At 34.5% G+C, this 17376-nt stretch overlaps 1 protein-coding gene across 7 annotated transcripts in view; it reads right to left on the minus strand.

Moving 5' to 3' along the window:
• Positions 1-17376, minus strand: part of MAGI2 (membrane associated guanylate kinase, WW and PDZ domain containing 2) — a 1331631-nt gene that overhangs the window by 956474 nt on the left and 357781 nt on the right. For all 7 annotated transcript variants that reach the window (XM_082399315.1, XM_082399314.1, XM_082399312.1 and 4 more), the window contains exon 2: positions 13242-13358. In XM_082399315.1, coding sequence (XP_082255441.1) covers positions 13242-13358 — 117 coding nt within the window. The remainder of the gene's footprint in view (positions 1-13241; positions 13359-17376) is intronic.

The following is a 17376-nucleotide window of genomic DNA, read 5'->3' on the forward strand; positions in this document are numbered from 1 at the left end:
TATATATTCATTTTCTAAACAACATATTTCTACTCTTGCAAATATTTATTCTTTAGAAACATAAAAGTCACTACTCTCAGAAATGAATTTTAAGGTAGCAATTACCTCAATCATTACTCTCAATTACTTTGGAAATTTAATGCTGTATTCTTGTTTTTATTATTACCTCAGTATATTTCTCTACATTTTTAATTTGTTTAGCTACTGGAGCTATCAAATGCTTTTAATTTAGCAGACTCAATTATACTGTTCAGTAGAATTCTCACTTTGAGAACACTTTTGATGTACAGATAATCCTTTAAAAGTATTTATAATAAACAATTCCAGAGTTTGAGTTGTTTTACTGATGTCTTATAAAGAACCAAAAAAAGAGAGTTAAATCAAGCAATAAAGTACTAGCCAACTGTTGGAGATGTAGATTTTCACCACTTGAGGAGGGTTATCTTCATAACTCAGGCAGTAAAATTGTCCCTTTTTACTTGATAGCCATTATTTCTTTTATATATAAACTTATATATAAATCTTTTATATATATATATAAGCCATGGTTCACTAGTAAGACATTTAATTTTGTTTAAACTAAGACTAAACTTTTTGATCCCCATCTGATGTACACTGGAGTGGTTTTGCCTGCAGCGTTAAGAGACCCTATAATCCTGGTGCCCCAAATAAAATATTCATCTTTTGATCTGTGGCAGAATAATTAGGAGAGGCTATGGCAGCTTGCTGGATAAGTATTTACTTTTAATTTACTTCTGATTTGCAGAACAGTTAATCACTGTACATAGCAAGGTCATCTTTGTTAATTAGACTGCATACATATGTGAAGATATCCCCATAGAAGATTTCCAGGTAATGCTTTCCCATGCAACTCAATTAGTTTTTAGTGATGGCAGTTAACACTTTACCCAGTTATTGCACCACTTGAGGAAGGTTATCTTCATAACTCAGTCAGTAAAACTGTCCCTTTTCACTTGGTTAGCATTATTTCTTTTATACATATATTTGTTTATATATTATTATATATATTATTTCTTTTATACATATATGTTTATAAATTCTGTGATGCACATCAGAGGACATTTACAAAGACTAATGAAGAGGTAGGTATTTTAAGAAACCAACCTGAAGCAACACTATTTAGTACTTAAAAGACATTTTTCATTTTCAAATTACTTTCGCATGAATACTAATTAATCCTAACATTACCATGAAAAGGGTAAATAAAATTATGATTCATATTCTGGATATAATAAAAATGACGTAAAAAGACTAAGTCCTTTACATTTTTCTATCTCTCACTCTACCTATTTAACATATATCTATTTAAAAATCAGTTCCTCTTTAAATAAACACATGAACAACCAAACAACAACAGAACCCTCTGAACACAAGATTTCATCTATTTGAAAGATCACCTATGGGAGATTGGTTCACTTTTTCTCCATGAAACCCATCATTCTGTTTGTTCTACCTCTTGCCCATTCCAACCAATTATTCCTTTTAAATTAGTACCCCAGAGATTAACAAAGCCATAGTTTACAGTGCCTTTGTTTATGAACACACCAAGGCCACTAGAGTTAAAGTGATTTAGTTAAAGGTGTAGAATCAGCAACAGAGTCCAGATGCATGCAAATCTCTATACTGTCTGTCTTCTACCATAAAACTGGCTGTCACATATCAAGGCAGCATTTTTACTATTTTTTATTTCCTCTAATTTTTCCTCTTGCTCCCCCAATTAATACCTCACTATGCCATTTTCTACTTCTGTGATACAAAGAAAATCAAGAACACACTGACCTATGAGTAGCTAGGCGTTAGGGAAGGGAGAGATGTTCTCCAGCAGGGTCAGTCCTTCCAGGCTGAGCATTATGGACAAGCACGTGCCAGAGCAAGGAATAAAGGAGCAGCCCTGAAGTCTCGAGCATTTACTATTAAACTGAAAGAACACTCTTAAAGTGGAAACTTGGAGGGTATTAATTTTCATAAGGAAGGTCCACACACCTTGTGTGGAGGATGAATAATGTGGCACTTCTTCTAAGTCAAGCAATTGAAATGTTATTTTATAACTTTACATGGCTTCATAACTTTAGGCAATGGAAAGTAAGAACCATAATAATGAATTGGAAAAAAGTATAGACATAGGTGTGCTAATGAATACAACTTTAATTGCTAAAATCTTTCAGGCAAAAAATGATTTCAGGGAAGAGCATCCATTTATAATGACTAATACGTCAATTTAACAACATTAATACAGCCAAAATATGACAACTTAATACTGATTATGTTCTGAACATTTTGATAACTATGCTTTCTAGTCTCTGCATGGAGCCTAATTGAAAAATGATTATCTTATTTTCAAGGCTTATCATTAACTAGAGAAAAAAGGACAGTGTGGTATTTTTCTTTCATCCATAATGAGCCAATATTCCAAGTCACAAATTTATCTAAGTGATTGAAGTGATCAAGTTCAAGGTGCAAACTAAATAAAAATTTCACAGAACACTACAGAACCTTTATTTCCCATTAATCTCTCTTTTCGCATTAATCATGTCTGAAAGTCTTTTCTACTGTAGAAAATAGAATAGCAATATGAATTTTATTAAAAATAGTTTTATTTCTTCATTATTTTTAATAAAAGAAACAACCAGCCTGCCAGGTTGAAGCACTGATGAACAATGCAATAGCATATGCTTTATACAGACTCCTTTCTTTTACTTTGACATATGTACACATAGCAAAGGAAAAAGCAAGATTTATAATTGCCTATCTCACTTATTTTCAAGAACTGAGCAAGGGGTTAACATGTTTTGTCCTAGTATTCACTTTCATATGAAGGATACTTTGGTTTGTGCCAGAATTCTAATCTGTGCTGTGATATAACAAATGAACTTCCAAATCTTAATGTAATGTTCAACATTGCAAGTTTTAATCTGGCTTGTTTAATGTGGTCCAGGACAGTCTCCATTCTTGTGATGGGTACACCAACTAAAATATATGGCCATTAAGTTCACTGCAGCAGGAGAAGAGAGATGTAGGAAGAGACCAGCTCATCGCTTCCTCAGTCATATTGTCTCAAACTAGTCATGTGGCCCCTACGCAACTACAAAGAAGGCTGCAAAACAGAGAAACACATGATACTCACTGAGCTTTACTTAGACCTCTGCCACAATTGAGATTTCATTATTTCCAAGAAATTGAACCCGAACCAAGCAAAATGTTGGTTTGAGTCCAGGTAGTTTTAATTCCAGGGGGACTAGGCTTTATTCATTAGCACAAAACCAGTAATATGTCTGCTAAATCTATAAAAGACTAGGAAAAAGCAACTCTCACGAGACGGAAAGTTCATTTTGAACAGAAGTAGAAAATATCTGGAAACCTGCTTACTCTCTCTTAATCTTGCAATTAAACCCATTAATTAAAGTCCTGTGTTATTTTGCATTCTCCAATGCTTAACTGATCTTCTGTAAGCTTGGCTAGAAGGGTTGAAAGAGGAAGGTCAATAGACTTGGACAAAATTTTACAGCTTGTTGATATTTCACATGGTTGTTACTGAAAGTATTATTTTTTTAATTCATTTTTTTATACAGCAGGTTCTTATCAGTTATCTATTTTTACATACTTCTGTATATATGTCAATCCCAATCTCCCAATTCATCCCACCACCATCACCCCCCTGCCCCTGCTTTCCCCCTTTGGTGTCCATACATTTGTTCTCTACATCTGAGTCTCTATTTCTGCCTTGCAAACTGTTCATCTGTACCATTTTTGCAGATTCCACATATATACGTTAATATATGGTATTTGTTTTCCTCTTTCTGACTTACTTCACTCTGTACGACAGTCTCTAGGTCCATCCATGTCTCTACAAATGACCCAACTGTGTTCCTTTTTATAGCTGAGTAATATTCCGTTGTATATATGTACCACATCTTCTTTATCCATTCGTCTGTTGATGGGCATTTAGGTTGCTTCCATGACCTGGCTATTGTAAATAGTGCTGCAATGAACATTGGGGTGCATGTTTCTTTTGGAATTATGGTTTTCTCTGGGTACATGCTCAGTAGTGGGATTGCTGGGTTGTATGGTAGTTCTATTTTTAATTTTTTAAGGAACATCCATATTGTTCTCCATAGTGGCTGTATCAATTTACATTCCCACCAACAGGCAAGAGGGTTCCCTTTTCTCCACACGTTCTCCAGCATTTGTTGTTTGTAGATTTTCTGATGATGCCCATTCTAACTGGTGTGAGGTGATACCTCATTGTAGTTTTGATTTGCATTTCTCTGATAATTAGTGATGTTGAGCAGCTTTCCATGTGTCTCTTGGCCACCTGTATGTCTTCTTTGGAGAAATGTCTATTTAGATCTGCTGCCCATTTTTTAATTGGACTGTTTCTTTTTTTAATATTGAGCTGCATGAGCTGCTCATATATTTTGGAGATTAATCCTTTGTCCGTTGATTCATTTGCAAATATTTTCTCACATTCTGAGGGTTGTCTTTTCGTCTAGTTTATAGTTTCCTTTGCTGTGAAAAAGCTTTTAAGTTTCATTAGGTCTCATTTGTTTGTTTTTGTTTTTATTTCCATTACTCTAGGAGGTGGGTCGAAAAAGATCTTGTTGTCATTTATGTCAAAGAGTGTTCTTCCTATGTTTTCCTCAAAGAATTTTATAGTGTCTGGTCTTACATTTAGGTCTTTAATCCATTTTGAGTTTATTTTTGTGTATCGTGTTAGGGAGTGTTCTAATTTCATTCTTTTACACGTAGCTGTCCAGTTTTCCCAGCACCACTTATTGAAGAGACTGCCTTTTCTCCATTATACATCCTTGCCCCCTTTGTCATAGATTAGTTGACCATAGGCGCATGGGTTTATCTCTGGGCTTTCTATCCTGTTCTATTGATCTATATTTCTGTTTTTGTGCCAGTACCATATTGTCTTGATTACTGTAGCTTTGTAGTATAGTCTGAAGTCAGGGAGTCTGCTTCCTCCAGCTCTGTTTTTTTCCCTCAAGATTGCTTTGGCTATTCGGGGTCTTTTGTGTCTCCATACAAATTTTAAGATTTTTTGTTCTAGTTCTGTAAAAATGCCATTGGTAATTTGATAGGGATTGCATTGAATCTGTAGATTGCTTTGGGTAGTATAGTCATTTTCCCAATATTGATTCTTCCAATCCAAGAACATGGTATATCTCGCCATCTGTTTGTGTCATCTTTGATTTTTTTCATCAGTGTCTTATAGAGTCTTACCTTTTAATTACTCTGTGTGAGAAACCCTACTGATTTGCCTATATTTTTAAACAGTGCTGTAAAGATCACAGTGTGCACTGATTTAACCTCCCTTTAGCTAGATCTATTTGGGTGTTTCCCAAGGCCATTCACTTGCAGAAGTGACACTTATTAAAGTTCAACATTAGAAGACACTATATTTCATGTTAAACATCTTATAAAGATTATAATCACATTTTCATGACAACACACCTAATGCTTCAGAAGTCTTTATGTCACATCTCAACTCATTACACATTCCAAAGGAGGAAAGTGATTTTAAAAGCTTTGTATTTCTCATTATGTTTATTTTTCCATCCACTTACTAGGACTGGATCATATTTCAGAGTTTCATGAATAGTGAAGGCAGATTTCAAGGAACATCAGAGTTATGATGGCATCCTTAACTTGACATTCATAGAAAAATCTGAAATTCCACGCATGGCTTGTTTTATCCAGAACTGCACTTAATTTAAACCCAGCTCTTTATTTTTCCCTGAAGTGTCTGCTGTATTTGATATATCTTCAGTTTCCATAAGCTGTTTACACCTGCTCAATATTGAGGGCATTACATACCCAGAATATTTTAAGCCAATTTGATGACCTGATTTGAATTATGATAAAATAAAGAACAGGAAGCCAGCGGAATTTGAAAATGATGGCATTTTAGATCAGAAAGAACCATTAGAATTCACTTTATTCCCTTACCTCTCTCTCCTTAGTCCCAAAGGTAAAGCCTATGCCAAGGTTCTAGAGTTAGTTAGTGGCATAGCCAGTCCAGAACCAATGGTTCTCAATTCTTAGATGAATGCTCTTTCCATAGTGCCATGTTGCCAAATAGGTAAAGCAAAGGGTTATTTCTACTCATTATGCTCTAACAAGGCTAAACCGCAATGTGCAAATAACTGACTAGTACACTAAACATAAGGATATCAGTAACCACAATTAATATTCCTTTTTTCATTGTTCTTTTGGTCAGGTGTATTTGGATTAAGATTGAGCGCTCTACTACAAATCTACAGCCTTAAAGTCCTGTAATAACGCTAGTGTCCACTGCCTATAGTTTTCCTTCAGCTACTACAATTATCCAACAGCCTATGTATTCATCAGCTGACTTTGGAAACGTGGGTAGGTCTGAACCTGCTAGAGTCCTAATTCTTTCTGTTCAAAAAGTGAAGAGGCATACAATGAGGTGTGTTGACCAAATTATATCCAACTAGGCTACAACCTTTAAGTCTGCAGGGAGCAGATTCTGGGCTCCCTGGAAGGTGAGCTATTTTCAATTTAAAGTGATGACTGGCTCTTCTGAAGGTGGAAAAATGGCTTCACATACCCATCTCCAATTCTTCCTTGGGCAGCTGCTGGAACCAATGAAGCCCAGGAGTATACATACTCTCGGCTGTGGTCCACAAACCCAGATTTCCTATGGAGAGCCTTCCTCTTATGAAGAGGAAAGAGAGATACAAACCAAAAGGGAAAAAACCAAGAAGAAAGATTGGGTCACAACCACAAAAAAAGTTGATCAAGTCAGGGCAAAGGGAATTTTATGTGGTTTAGAAGATCAGTAATATTGTTCACTGTTGGTGTTTATTGCTTTTCTTTTGTGCCAGATATGTTCCTTTATTCTAAAGCTAGCGCCCTGTGGTGTCAAATGGATAAATCAATACCGTTCCTTCTAATGTTCCCTGACTTTCCATTTTAAGAAACATTTTGAAGCCATTTCTCTCCTATAATGTATTCTGTCAACCAAACCAATGAATGTTACTATGTGACCAGGAAAGATACATTTGATTTGTTCAATGAAAGAAAGAAAAAATCTACGGTATTTTCACATATATGACATGAAACTAGATCTTACTATTCTCAGGGATAAGAGGGAGAGGGCAAACCTAATACAGCTTTCTATAAACCAACAACACATTTCTAATAAATATACCAGGCGGGCATACATATGAATGACTAGAACCTTTTCTAATATTTGATAGTGCTCAGAAGCTTTTGAATTTTTCCTTTTGGCCTAGCTTCCCAGGGGGCAGTTTATAAATCTCTCAAGAAATTTAGTTTCATTTGCTTATAGATTTCCTTCTCCTTTGGCTCACAGTGCTAATAACCATATTTATTCTCTAATAACCCTTATTCTCAACACTTAGCACAAAATATAATTAGGCTTTTTAAAAAAATCCAAATCATTTCCAAAGAACAAAAATCTGGAACTTGATTCTGAAATAATTGTGAAAGAACACAATTCATACTCTAAAAGCAACTTCAAAAAAGAGCCTCTAAATTGATGATTCTTGTTTGAAGCAATAAGGTTAAAGGTGAAACAGATGTGTAATATACAGCTGTTGCAATATATTGTTTTAAAATACAGTTGGATCTTATATCTCTAGTCCTATGCCTGCATGTCTACCTACAGTTCAACCTACCACCCCAGCACAGAGGCCTATATTGCTTAAAGATATTCTGGGTACTTAATCATGTTCTTGATCACCTTCAACTCAGAGAATTTCATTGTTAGAAGATGATTTTAGTTTTTTGGTATTCCACAGATTGATTCCACTCTCACTTCTTACCATATGCTTAAAACCTTCATGATGAAAATTATGAGTAACTAGATTCATTCATGCCCACCAAAACTATTGCCTTGTTGAATAATAAGCATATTTTGGCAAGCTTTAAAAGTACTGATTTTTGCTTAAGTATTAAAATTATTTTTCCCCATGAAATATACTAGAAAGCTCTGCCCTAATGCCAGACTTTATAATAGATATGTGGTCACCAGCTTCTCTCCAATAGTTCTCTCTGACCATAGTCTTACATGGGATTATATAATTAGGGCAAAGGGATGTTGACTCTGCATGGCTGTAACTTTCAGTGGGTTGGTAACTGCTCTTTTTAAAAGAAAACAGTCCCTATAACATTTTAAGTCTGCTTCTATTTGCTTTTCCATGAAAGATAATCTAGTATAACAGAGAATTTTAAAAAATACATTAGAAGCCTTACAATTTTATTCTTAAGAATGCTTCTTTTTAACATGGTTTAGTTATACTAACTTAAAGTGCTTAAATATGTAGAAACATCATTGTGAGTTACACCTCAATCAGCTCTTCCATAAAAGTAATTTCTTTCATATCTTAAATCTATGTTTTTCATTTTATTTGCTTTTTATAGAAGAATTTAGGCCTTTAGTTTTATTGATTTTTGTCTTTTACTTGGCATATACACACTGGTATTTCTTTTGGCTTCAAATAAATTTAAAATATTTCCCAATAAAACAATCTCACCAAATGACAAAGTATGTTTTTGGGAGACAAGTTTAATTTTAACTACCTTCCATTTCATTTTGAAACTTTTAAAACTGGTCATTGACGTCCTCCCTCATGTTACCTGGCATAAGGGTAAAACTATCTACAGTTTCTATATGTGCTCATACTTGCCTCAAAAATTAATTTGTATCTGTAATAAGTATTAAGGACAGAAAAAAAAAACAGAATTTCATCAATAAATGGAAGCAATTATTTTTTCTCATATTTAAAAAGCATAGTCAATTCAATCATGGTTCTTAGACTCATTAACTATATACAATCATTATGCTCAGTAGAATATTAAATTCCATGTTTACTCTTTAAACATTTGAAAATTAATCCAATATTTTTCTGTATTAATTTCACTAATTTCCCTCATATACTTCTGAGTCTGTATTACCCAAAGGACAATGCATGCTACCTTAACTTTGTATACTTAACACGCTATGAAACAATTTCACCTAATCTCTAATGGGTGCTGCTAACTTAGTGCTTCTGAAATTGTCTTTTGTATACTATCAAGATAATAGAAATCCCATTTGATGGATGTTCTAAACTCTTTTGAGTTCTTTATCTATATACATGTTTCTTGGTTAGGCTTTATCACATTCCAGATTACAACAGTTTTAGCTCATCATTATTTATTCATTTCTCCTGAAGTTCCATTACCTAAAAATCCTATAGAGCCTGAAATCTAATTGTTGAAAGGTTCATTTTCAGTATTCATTATTTAAAAATTAAAAATTAACTTTCACTTTAGGACACCAGGATTCTCTTAAGAGCTTTATCCCGACCCCATCCCCCCATTAACTGTACAGTTAGCAAATAAAACACAAATATATTTAGGTACAAAGTTAGGTCTTTAATAGATATGAATCACGTGACTGGCTTATATGCTACAGAAAATATAGAATCAGTTCCTAAGATCTTTTCTACATAATTCAGTTTGAAAGAATGATGACCTGATCTCATGAGGGCCTCATTGTGTGTGTGTGTGTGTGTGTGTGTGTGTGTGTGTGTGTGTGTATACACACTCATGCTCACTATATGCCCAACAGTCCTGTCTCTGTGACCAAGTCCTACCTTCCATGCTTAGAGACACAACTTAAAAAAATATGTTTTTGAAGAATTATGTTCTGAGATAAGGTTCTGGGAAGACAAAATGCAAAGGCTAGGTGTAGGCACCCCTTGTTTATGGGGCAGGGAACACACTGATGGGATTTTACATTATATGCAGTTAAGGCCCAGTAGAGACTTGGACTGACCACCTCCCTCCCGTGCTTAGCTCAGAAATCAGCCAGCAGCCAGGCCCAGATTTCCTTCAGAGGGAGTTATAGGACCTAAGTTGTTCACAGTAAGATTTGGATGAGTACTGTGTGTGTGTGAGGGGATGGAGTCTCTGCAGCCCTCGTCCCAGAACTCCCTCTTACTCACTAGGCACCAAGGAAATCTAGCTGCTTTCTTTTTAGTAGTAGTTGGTGGTGGTGGAATAATGTGGTGGCAGTAAGCAGAATTACTCCATTGGGTCTTGCCTTACTAAAAAAGTTAAACCACCCAAACATAGTTACAGGTTAACAACAATTTTGTTTCCATGACCTATTCCGGTTAGTAAAGTTAAACAAGAGGTATACATATTAATGAATGCATATATAAAGGCAGAGACAAGCTCTTCAATAATACATTTTCCTATTATGGTGCTGGGTACTGAAAACCAGTGAGAATTATTTGACCCAAAGAATATGTAACAAATGTCACTCCATACTCAAAGCCAATAGATATACTGGATACACATGTAAATTTCTAAACAATAGCAGGATTTTTCACAATACTGACATATCTTTGCTGCACACTCTTTGAAAACGTCTGAACATTTTATTAAAAGATATACTGAGTGAAGTTGCCGGATTGTCCAGGTCCAGTTCGTCAGTAAAAAAGTGATTATAGATAATATAAATTAGAATCACATCTATCTTAGATGTTTTTTTCACTTTTATGCCAAGTTAAGAGCATTGTTAGTGAATGGTATTATTGGAATTGGCTATTAGGAGTGCTGGCTACAAATTCAAAGAATAATTGTTTGATCATAATATTCATATTCATTAAGTTTCTAATCATCTCCTTTATAGGAGCTATTCAAGGATTTCTAATTGAATTTATGACTGTACCAAAATCACATCACGAACCTCTTTATGTTTACTCATATAAGCCTAGTTATTTTACTTTTATATGAATTTTTCCATCATAGTATTTCTTGGGAACTCTGAAGAGAGATGACTTATTTAAGAAGTTAATTAACTAATGCAAAATTTACTTCTATTATCTTCATATTTAATTAAGACTTCTTATTTACGTCATCACCTTAGCAAGGACTACAGGTATTCTCGAATGTCAGCCTCTTATCTATTTCCCTCAGCTTTTAAACGTAATAAAGTACCCGGATTCTTTATTCAGTACTTCAGATCTCCTTTCTTTCATGTCACAAAAGATAAATTCACACAGCTGCACTGACAACATCAGACGGTTGAAAATGCGTCCACCCGTTTCCTTATAAATAGTTCAGTCACTTACTTTAATCCATCTTCCTCTACCCATCACTCTAATGTCAAACTTACAAGCTTAAGAATGCACTTTCTCAACTTCTAGTTGTTGTTTTTTTTTTAATATCTTTATTGGAGTATAATTGCTTTACAGTGTTGTGTTAGTTTCTGCTGTATAACAAAGTGAATCAGCTATATGTATACATATATCCCCATATCCCCTCCCTCTTGCGTCTCCCTCCCACCCTCCCTATCCCACCCCTCTAGGTGGTCACAAAGCACGGAGCTGCTCTCCCTGTGCCATGCAGCTGCTTCCCACTAGCTATCTATTTTACATTTGGTAGTGTGTATATGTCAATGCTACTCTCTTACTTCGTACCAGCTTACCCTTCCCCCTCCCCGTGTCCTCAAGTTCATTCTCTACGTCTGCGTCTTTATTCCTGTCCTGCCCTTATGGTTCATCAGAACCATTTTCATTTTTAGATTCCATATATATGTGTTAGCATACGGTATTTGCTTTTCTCTTTCTGACTTACTTCACTCTGTATGACAGACTCTAGGTCCATCCACCTCACTACAAATAACTCAATTTCGTTTCGTTTTATGGCGGAGTAATATTCCATTGTATATATGTGCCACATCTTTATCCATTCATCTGTCGATGGACACTTAGGTTGCTTCCATATCCTGGCTATTGTAAATAGAGCTGCAATGAACATTGTGGTATATGACTCTTTTTGAATTATGGTTTTCTCAGTGTATATGCCCAGTAGTGAGATTGCTGGGTCATATGGTGGTTCTATTTTTAGTTTTTTAAGGAACCTCCATACTGTTCAGAGTCCAAAAGTCTATTCACTTAACTAACACACACTCACAGAGGTAGCATTTGGACTGACAAGATGTCAATCAATAAGCATTCTCATCTAGGAATATCTGATAGTGGTGCCCTGGCATTTTTGTTTTGATGAACATTTAGTGCTAACAGTGGCAAGGGCCACCCCTCCTAAGACGTGTGTAGGTGAAAAGGGCTGCATGCTGAATTATCCATTTCACTTCTTTGTGTGTTTTCAGTATTTCGGTATAGTCATCTTTAATCCATACCTTTCACATAGTTCTGGTAGTTCAATCCCAGAAACTATATATATATACACATATACATACATATATACACACATACATATATATATGTATGTATATGTATATATATACATGGTTTATTTGTTTCATTTATCTCAGCCAAGGTTTTCTTTCTTTAATATCAACCTTCTACTGCCCACATCTTTGAGTTTATTAAAGTTTAGAACAAAACTAAAACAAAAGGAACACACACAACACTCACAGATCAGTTTCCAGAGAGATTGGAAAGTTTCTGGAGGTCACGGAATCTACCTTGAAGGAAATTGATTTTGATATCTATCTAGGATCTAGGACCTGGCTTGAAACGTCCTTGAATTGTCCTAAAGTAAATAGAAGGATTCTCAAATGAGCTGAAGCAGGTACTAAAAAGTTGATTTGTGAATTTTATCATTTTACCAATTCCTCTCTTTTGAAGTAGCACCTGCTCATAATCAGGGATTGTTGTGAATTTATATAGATTGTATATTAAGAAATTTGTGCCCAACACTCAACGTTATCACTTTCTCAGAGTTACAGAACATTTAACTTTACTTTCCAATGCATAATTTCCTTTCCACTTGTAAGACTCCCCTGCTGCAAACCAGTGATGAGACTGGGAGTTACTATGTAGATTCCATCTATGAAATAGCTGTTTCAGCTAATGAATTGAATTTGCATTCTCTTGTCTCCCTGTGTGGAGTTCTACCCCAATTATGATTCATTCTGAAATCACCAACATCCTGGACTAGAATTAATATTTCTCCATACTAACTTGAGAAGTTAGGCTTTATAGCTTGAAAATCATAAGTCTCTTCTGGCTATGACATCATCCTAAACCACACAACTGCAGTTACAAGCTTTTGCATTTAAAACTTCCATATCTCAAATAAATTGTCTATTCCAGAAGGCCACCATTTAAAAAATCAGTGCAACTGAACTTTTCTTTTAAATTAAACAATGAATATACAGTGAACATTTATCTGTTACCATAGGAAAAAAAAAATTGTCTGTTACTCACATGGCACCGTGCGGAGGTAGAGGTTGTCACGAATGATTTGCTGAAGTTCGTGGTCCACAGAACCCTTCTGAAATCGTAAGTTGAGGTAGTGACGAAGATCCTTATCAACAATTCCTCCTAGAATAATACAGTTTCTTAATAAAGGATGTTGGAAAATATTTTAAGTATGTAATTCGATCTGTCATAAACATACTCATGAAGCCATTTAAAACATGCATTATTTCACATTGCTCTTTTGACCTTCTGAAACATTTACTGCCCATAATAATAAAAGATAACATTCACTAAGATAATAATTGTCCACCCAGTCAGTGCTCAGTGTTTTACACGCACTCTTTGTTTTTCATTTAGAATGAAGTCTTTATTACGGCAAAGGACACATGGTACTCTTGAGCTGAAGTCATACTAAAATGTCAAATGACATGTTTGCTCATTGCATGGCTAAAAAGACTTGTTTTTTTTCAACTTCCCTTTCTCCCTTTCTCCCAGTCTTTCTATCTTTGAATTTGACCACTCTAGGTATCTTATACAAGTGGAATCGTATAATATTTGCCCTTTGTGACTGGCTTATTTCACTTAGTATGTCTTCAAGGTTTGAAAAGGTTTTTCAGTTATTTAAAGTTACTAAAGAAAAAGAATTACACCAATATTAATGCTTTACTACCTCTATAAAATGAATCAAAATAATGTATCTGCCATATAAAATATGTGCAGATATTTTTAACTACAGACAATGTTTGAAAGACTTTAGGTATTTTTAAATTTTATTATTATTATTATAGAAATAATAATAATAATAATTTTGAGTACATTTCTCATTATAATCTAATGAAAAACAAACTGGGCTACCGGTAAGAAAATCAATACTGTGAAATTATCAAAGATTATTTTCATATTTAAAGATAATTATGTTAAATTATGAAGATTTATCTAAGGCCCTTCATATTCTTATACGTGGAAGAATGAATTATAAATCAAAATACTTATAAAAATATAAATAAGAATTTCTAAAACCCTGATCTTTTCAAACATATTGGGGTAATTGAGCCAAGACAAAGAATTAAAGATAGAGGAAATAGGATGTCTGTAATAGTTACAAAAATCATATTCTCTTCAAATCCTTTTGAATCTCAAAATTATAATTCATTATCAATCTATTTGCACCACCAAGACCACATAAAATAGCATTATGTGGGCGTGCATATATGCAACACAAACACCTTTTACACAAATAGTAAATATATTTGAAAACTATATATTGCTACATTTCTGAAGTTCCCATATTCATTGTTTCAGTTGCCTCTAATCTGCTGGCACAGCCTGAGCAAGATACCATACAAAATAGTATTTTTAACTGAACTATCAAAATTCTTACTCTCCAAAGTTTCCCATATATTTTAGTCAATAGTATCAATTTACTTTTCCACCCAATATAATATGATAGCAGAAAACAAATGATAGGAGCTTGCACATGTTATTTTCCAAATTCAAAATCATTTTTTCAGTCAAAGAAGTGGAACACTCAGAAATGAAAGTCACTTGAAACCACCATCGCATATATCAACGATTACCTATTGTTTACATCTCCAAATGCCCTGCATTTCCATGGGTCTTAGATTTACTGACATCACACTGACTTAGTTAAAAATTAGAAATCCTGAAATTCTGAAGTTCTGTTTTCCTCCCTTGGTCTTTCCCAGTCAGAAAACATGCCTACCCTTGCTAATTCAATACAGCTGCAGAGCAATCAACATTCCTGACTGTTCTCAGCTGTCATTTCTGCCGAGTTCTGAGTCTACAGATCCTTCAGCAACTGTACTCTACCTCTCTTCTCTTTTTCTTTCCGTCTAATATGTGGGACATGCCAAGTGATGAGATGTTTTCTGGCAGCCCAAGAAAATGCTAACTATAGAACAACAGATGTAGTCTGTCCACTAAAGTAAGCTAGAATCACTCACCTAATATAACATGGATAAGCCCACATTTTGTAGTCCAAGATGATTCTTGCCCCTGAAAATACATTATCAATTTAAACCATTTCTTCTACTACAAAAATACCACATTAGCCCTCTCAAAAGTTTATTTACCTAAGAAAACAACAACAACAAAAAATGACTCTCTATTCATTCAATGACTGGATATATCTTTTTTGCCATGGAAAAACCTGCTGAAGCTTCTGAGAATTAATATAAACTTTCTTTTGTTAACTAAAATGAACTGCCACATTTGTTTTGGAAGGTCTTTCTTGGCCTCATATTTCACAAATACTTTATCATCCTTCACAATTTATCATAGCATTTTTCACGTAAGGCAATTTTATTTACCCACTATCCTTATTATGGAAAATTCTGCTGGTTGCCTATCCAATATTCTTTCCTCTATTTTTTTTATTTAGAACCTTGATTTAGTTTCAGGCCCAAACATTCTCAGACCCAGAAAATGGATCACGGTTGTCTGAAACTGTCATACAGTCTAGTTCCCTCCCTCCCTAGCTGCCCTTGCAGCTTCCAGCAGCTATGTCCTGGCCATTGAGACCTAACACAGAGGAGGGTTTTCTTATTCATTGAACTAGAGTTTATATCTGATATTAAGACCCTTCTCATCTAGTCAATCTTGGCTAGACTGGGTATTCCTCTTTGGGACTTCCACGGCCCCTTTGCTCTCTGGTAGACTTGATATTCTGACCACAAACCACAAAGGGAGATGGACAAGGGAAAAATCCAACATGCTAAGGATATTGTAGTAAAGTTAGAAACAGACTGGGTTCTGGATGGCTTTACTGAGCAGTAAAAATAATATTGGTAACTACATACCTTAGGATATCTTGTTATAAGAGAAAAAGGAAATACTCATTTTCTAAAACTATTATGGTTTCTGTTTGCAACTATACATGACCCCAATCAACATATTATATGTATAGAAATGTTTTGCATACATATGTATACATAATATGTACACATATTTTATGTATATATAAATACATACTTTTAAAGGCATATTTTTCCTTAATTAGAAATTTCACTTGAAGAAGGATTAAGCAATGGATAGTGGGCAATGGCTGAGCTGAAAAATAGAGCCTGGGTCTTAAGACTACCTGATTTCAGGTATATAAATTAACATCTTAAAGCAAGCTAAAATATAAAGAATGCCACATACTGAGTGTCCAGTAAATGTTATATATAATTAAAATAAAAAATTTAATCTTCTATCTTATTTGCCATAGTTATAATTTTTGGTTTTATCATTATCGTTTGTAGAGTTTCTGTTTTGTCATTTGTTAGTAATACCTAGATTTGGTAGCTTAGAGAATACCTACATCAATCATTCTGTCAAGCATAGCACTGCCAAGTTCATCATTGCATTGCATGCCTTAGCCATTGTACTCTTCAAAAAAAATTCAGTGGTTCTTGCTTACTATTATATTTTAAAAATTATTGGTTATTTCACTTAACTGTGAAAATTATTTTCTTTATTTTACAAAATAAAATAGTAGATTAAAAGATATAATACCTTCTCAAATTACACATTTGCCAAAAAGAGATCTGGGAAAAATATAAAGCCTATGATTCTGCTTCTAAATAACATGTACCTAATTTTCATAATCTACAGTCTGAAGACCAAACTTCTTAGTCCAAAGTAGTCAACTATTTTCTCAACATGACCCCAAACAAGCTTTTCAATCTGATATCAAAGTATAACCTAAGAAGAACCCTTAGGAGAGAACTTAATCCAAACTCTTCATTTGCAAATGAAGAAAGTGAAGCTCACACAAATTATCTGGCACTGGGCTCAGAGCAAAGATGGGGTGGGGAGTGGGAGAAGAATCAGGGAGCAAATCCAAAAGATTATTTGAGGAGAAAACTCTAAATGTTACCACTTGAAAATGGTGTGCATCTCTACAGTTTCTATACTTTTCAGAAATGCTCCCAGTAGAACTGCTTTGTTCCCTCCCCTGCTTGAATGCCCAGATAGAGGAAGCAAAGGAAGAAGTTACAGCTTGGCTCAGATGGACAGAATCTCCTTGGCATATTCCTTAAGAAAAATTGTTTGTTCTAGTCATGTAGCCAAAGCCAGACAATCTTCCTAAGGTTGAGGGAGAAATACACCAGGCTCTATATTGTTTGTGCCAAGAGTC

The sequence above is a fragment of the Balaenoptera borealis genome, assembly GCF_965194805.1.
Source record: "Balaenoptera borealis genome assembly, chromosome: 7".
Lineage (NCBI taxonomy): Eukaryota > Metazoa > Chordata > Mammalia > Artiodactyla > Balaenopteridae > Balaenoptera > Balaenoptera borealis.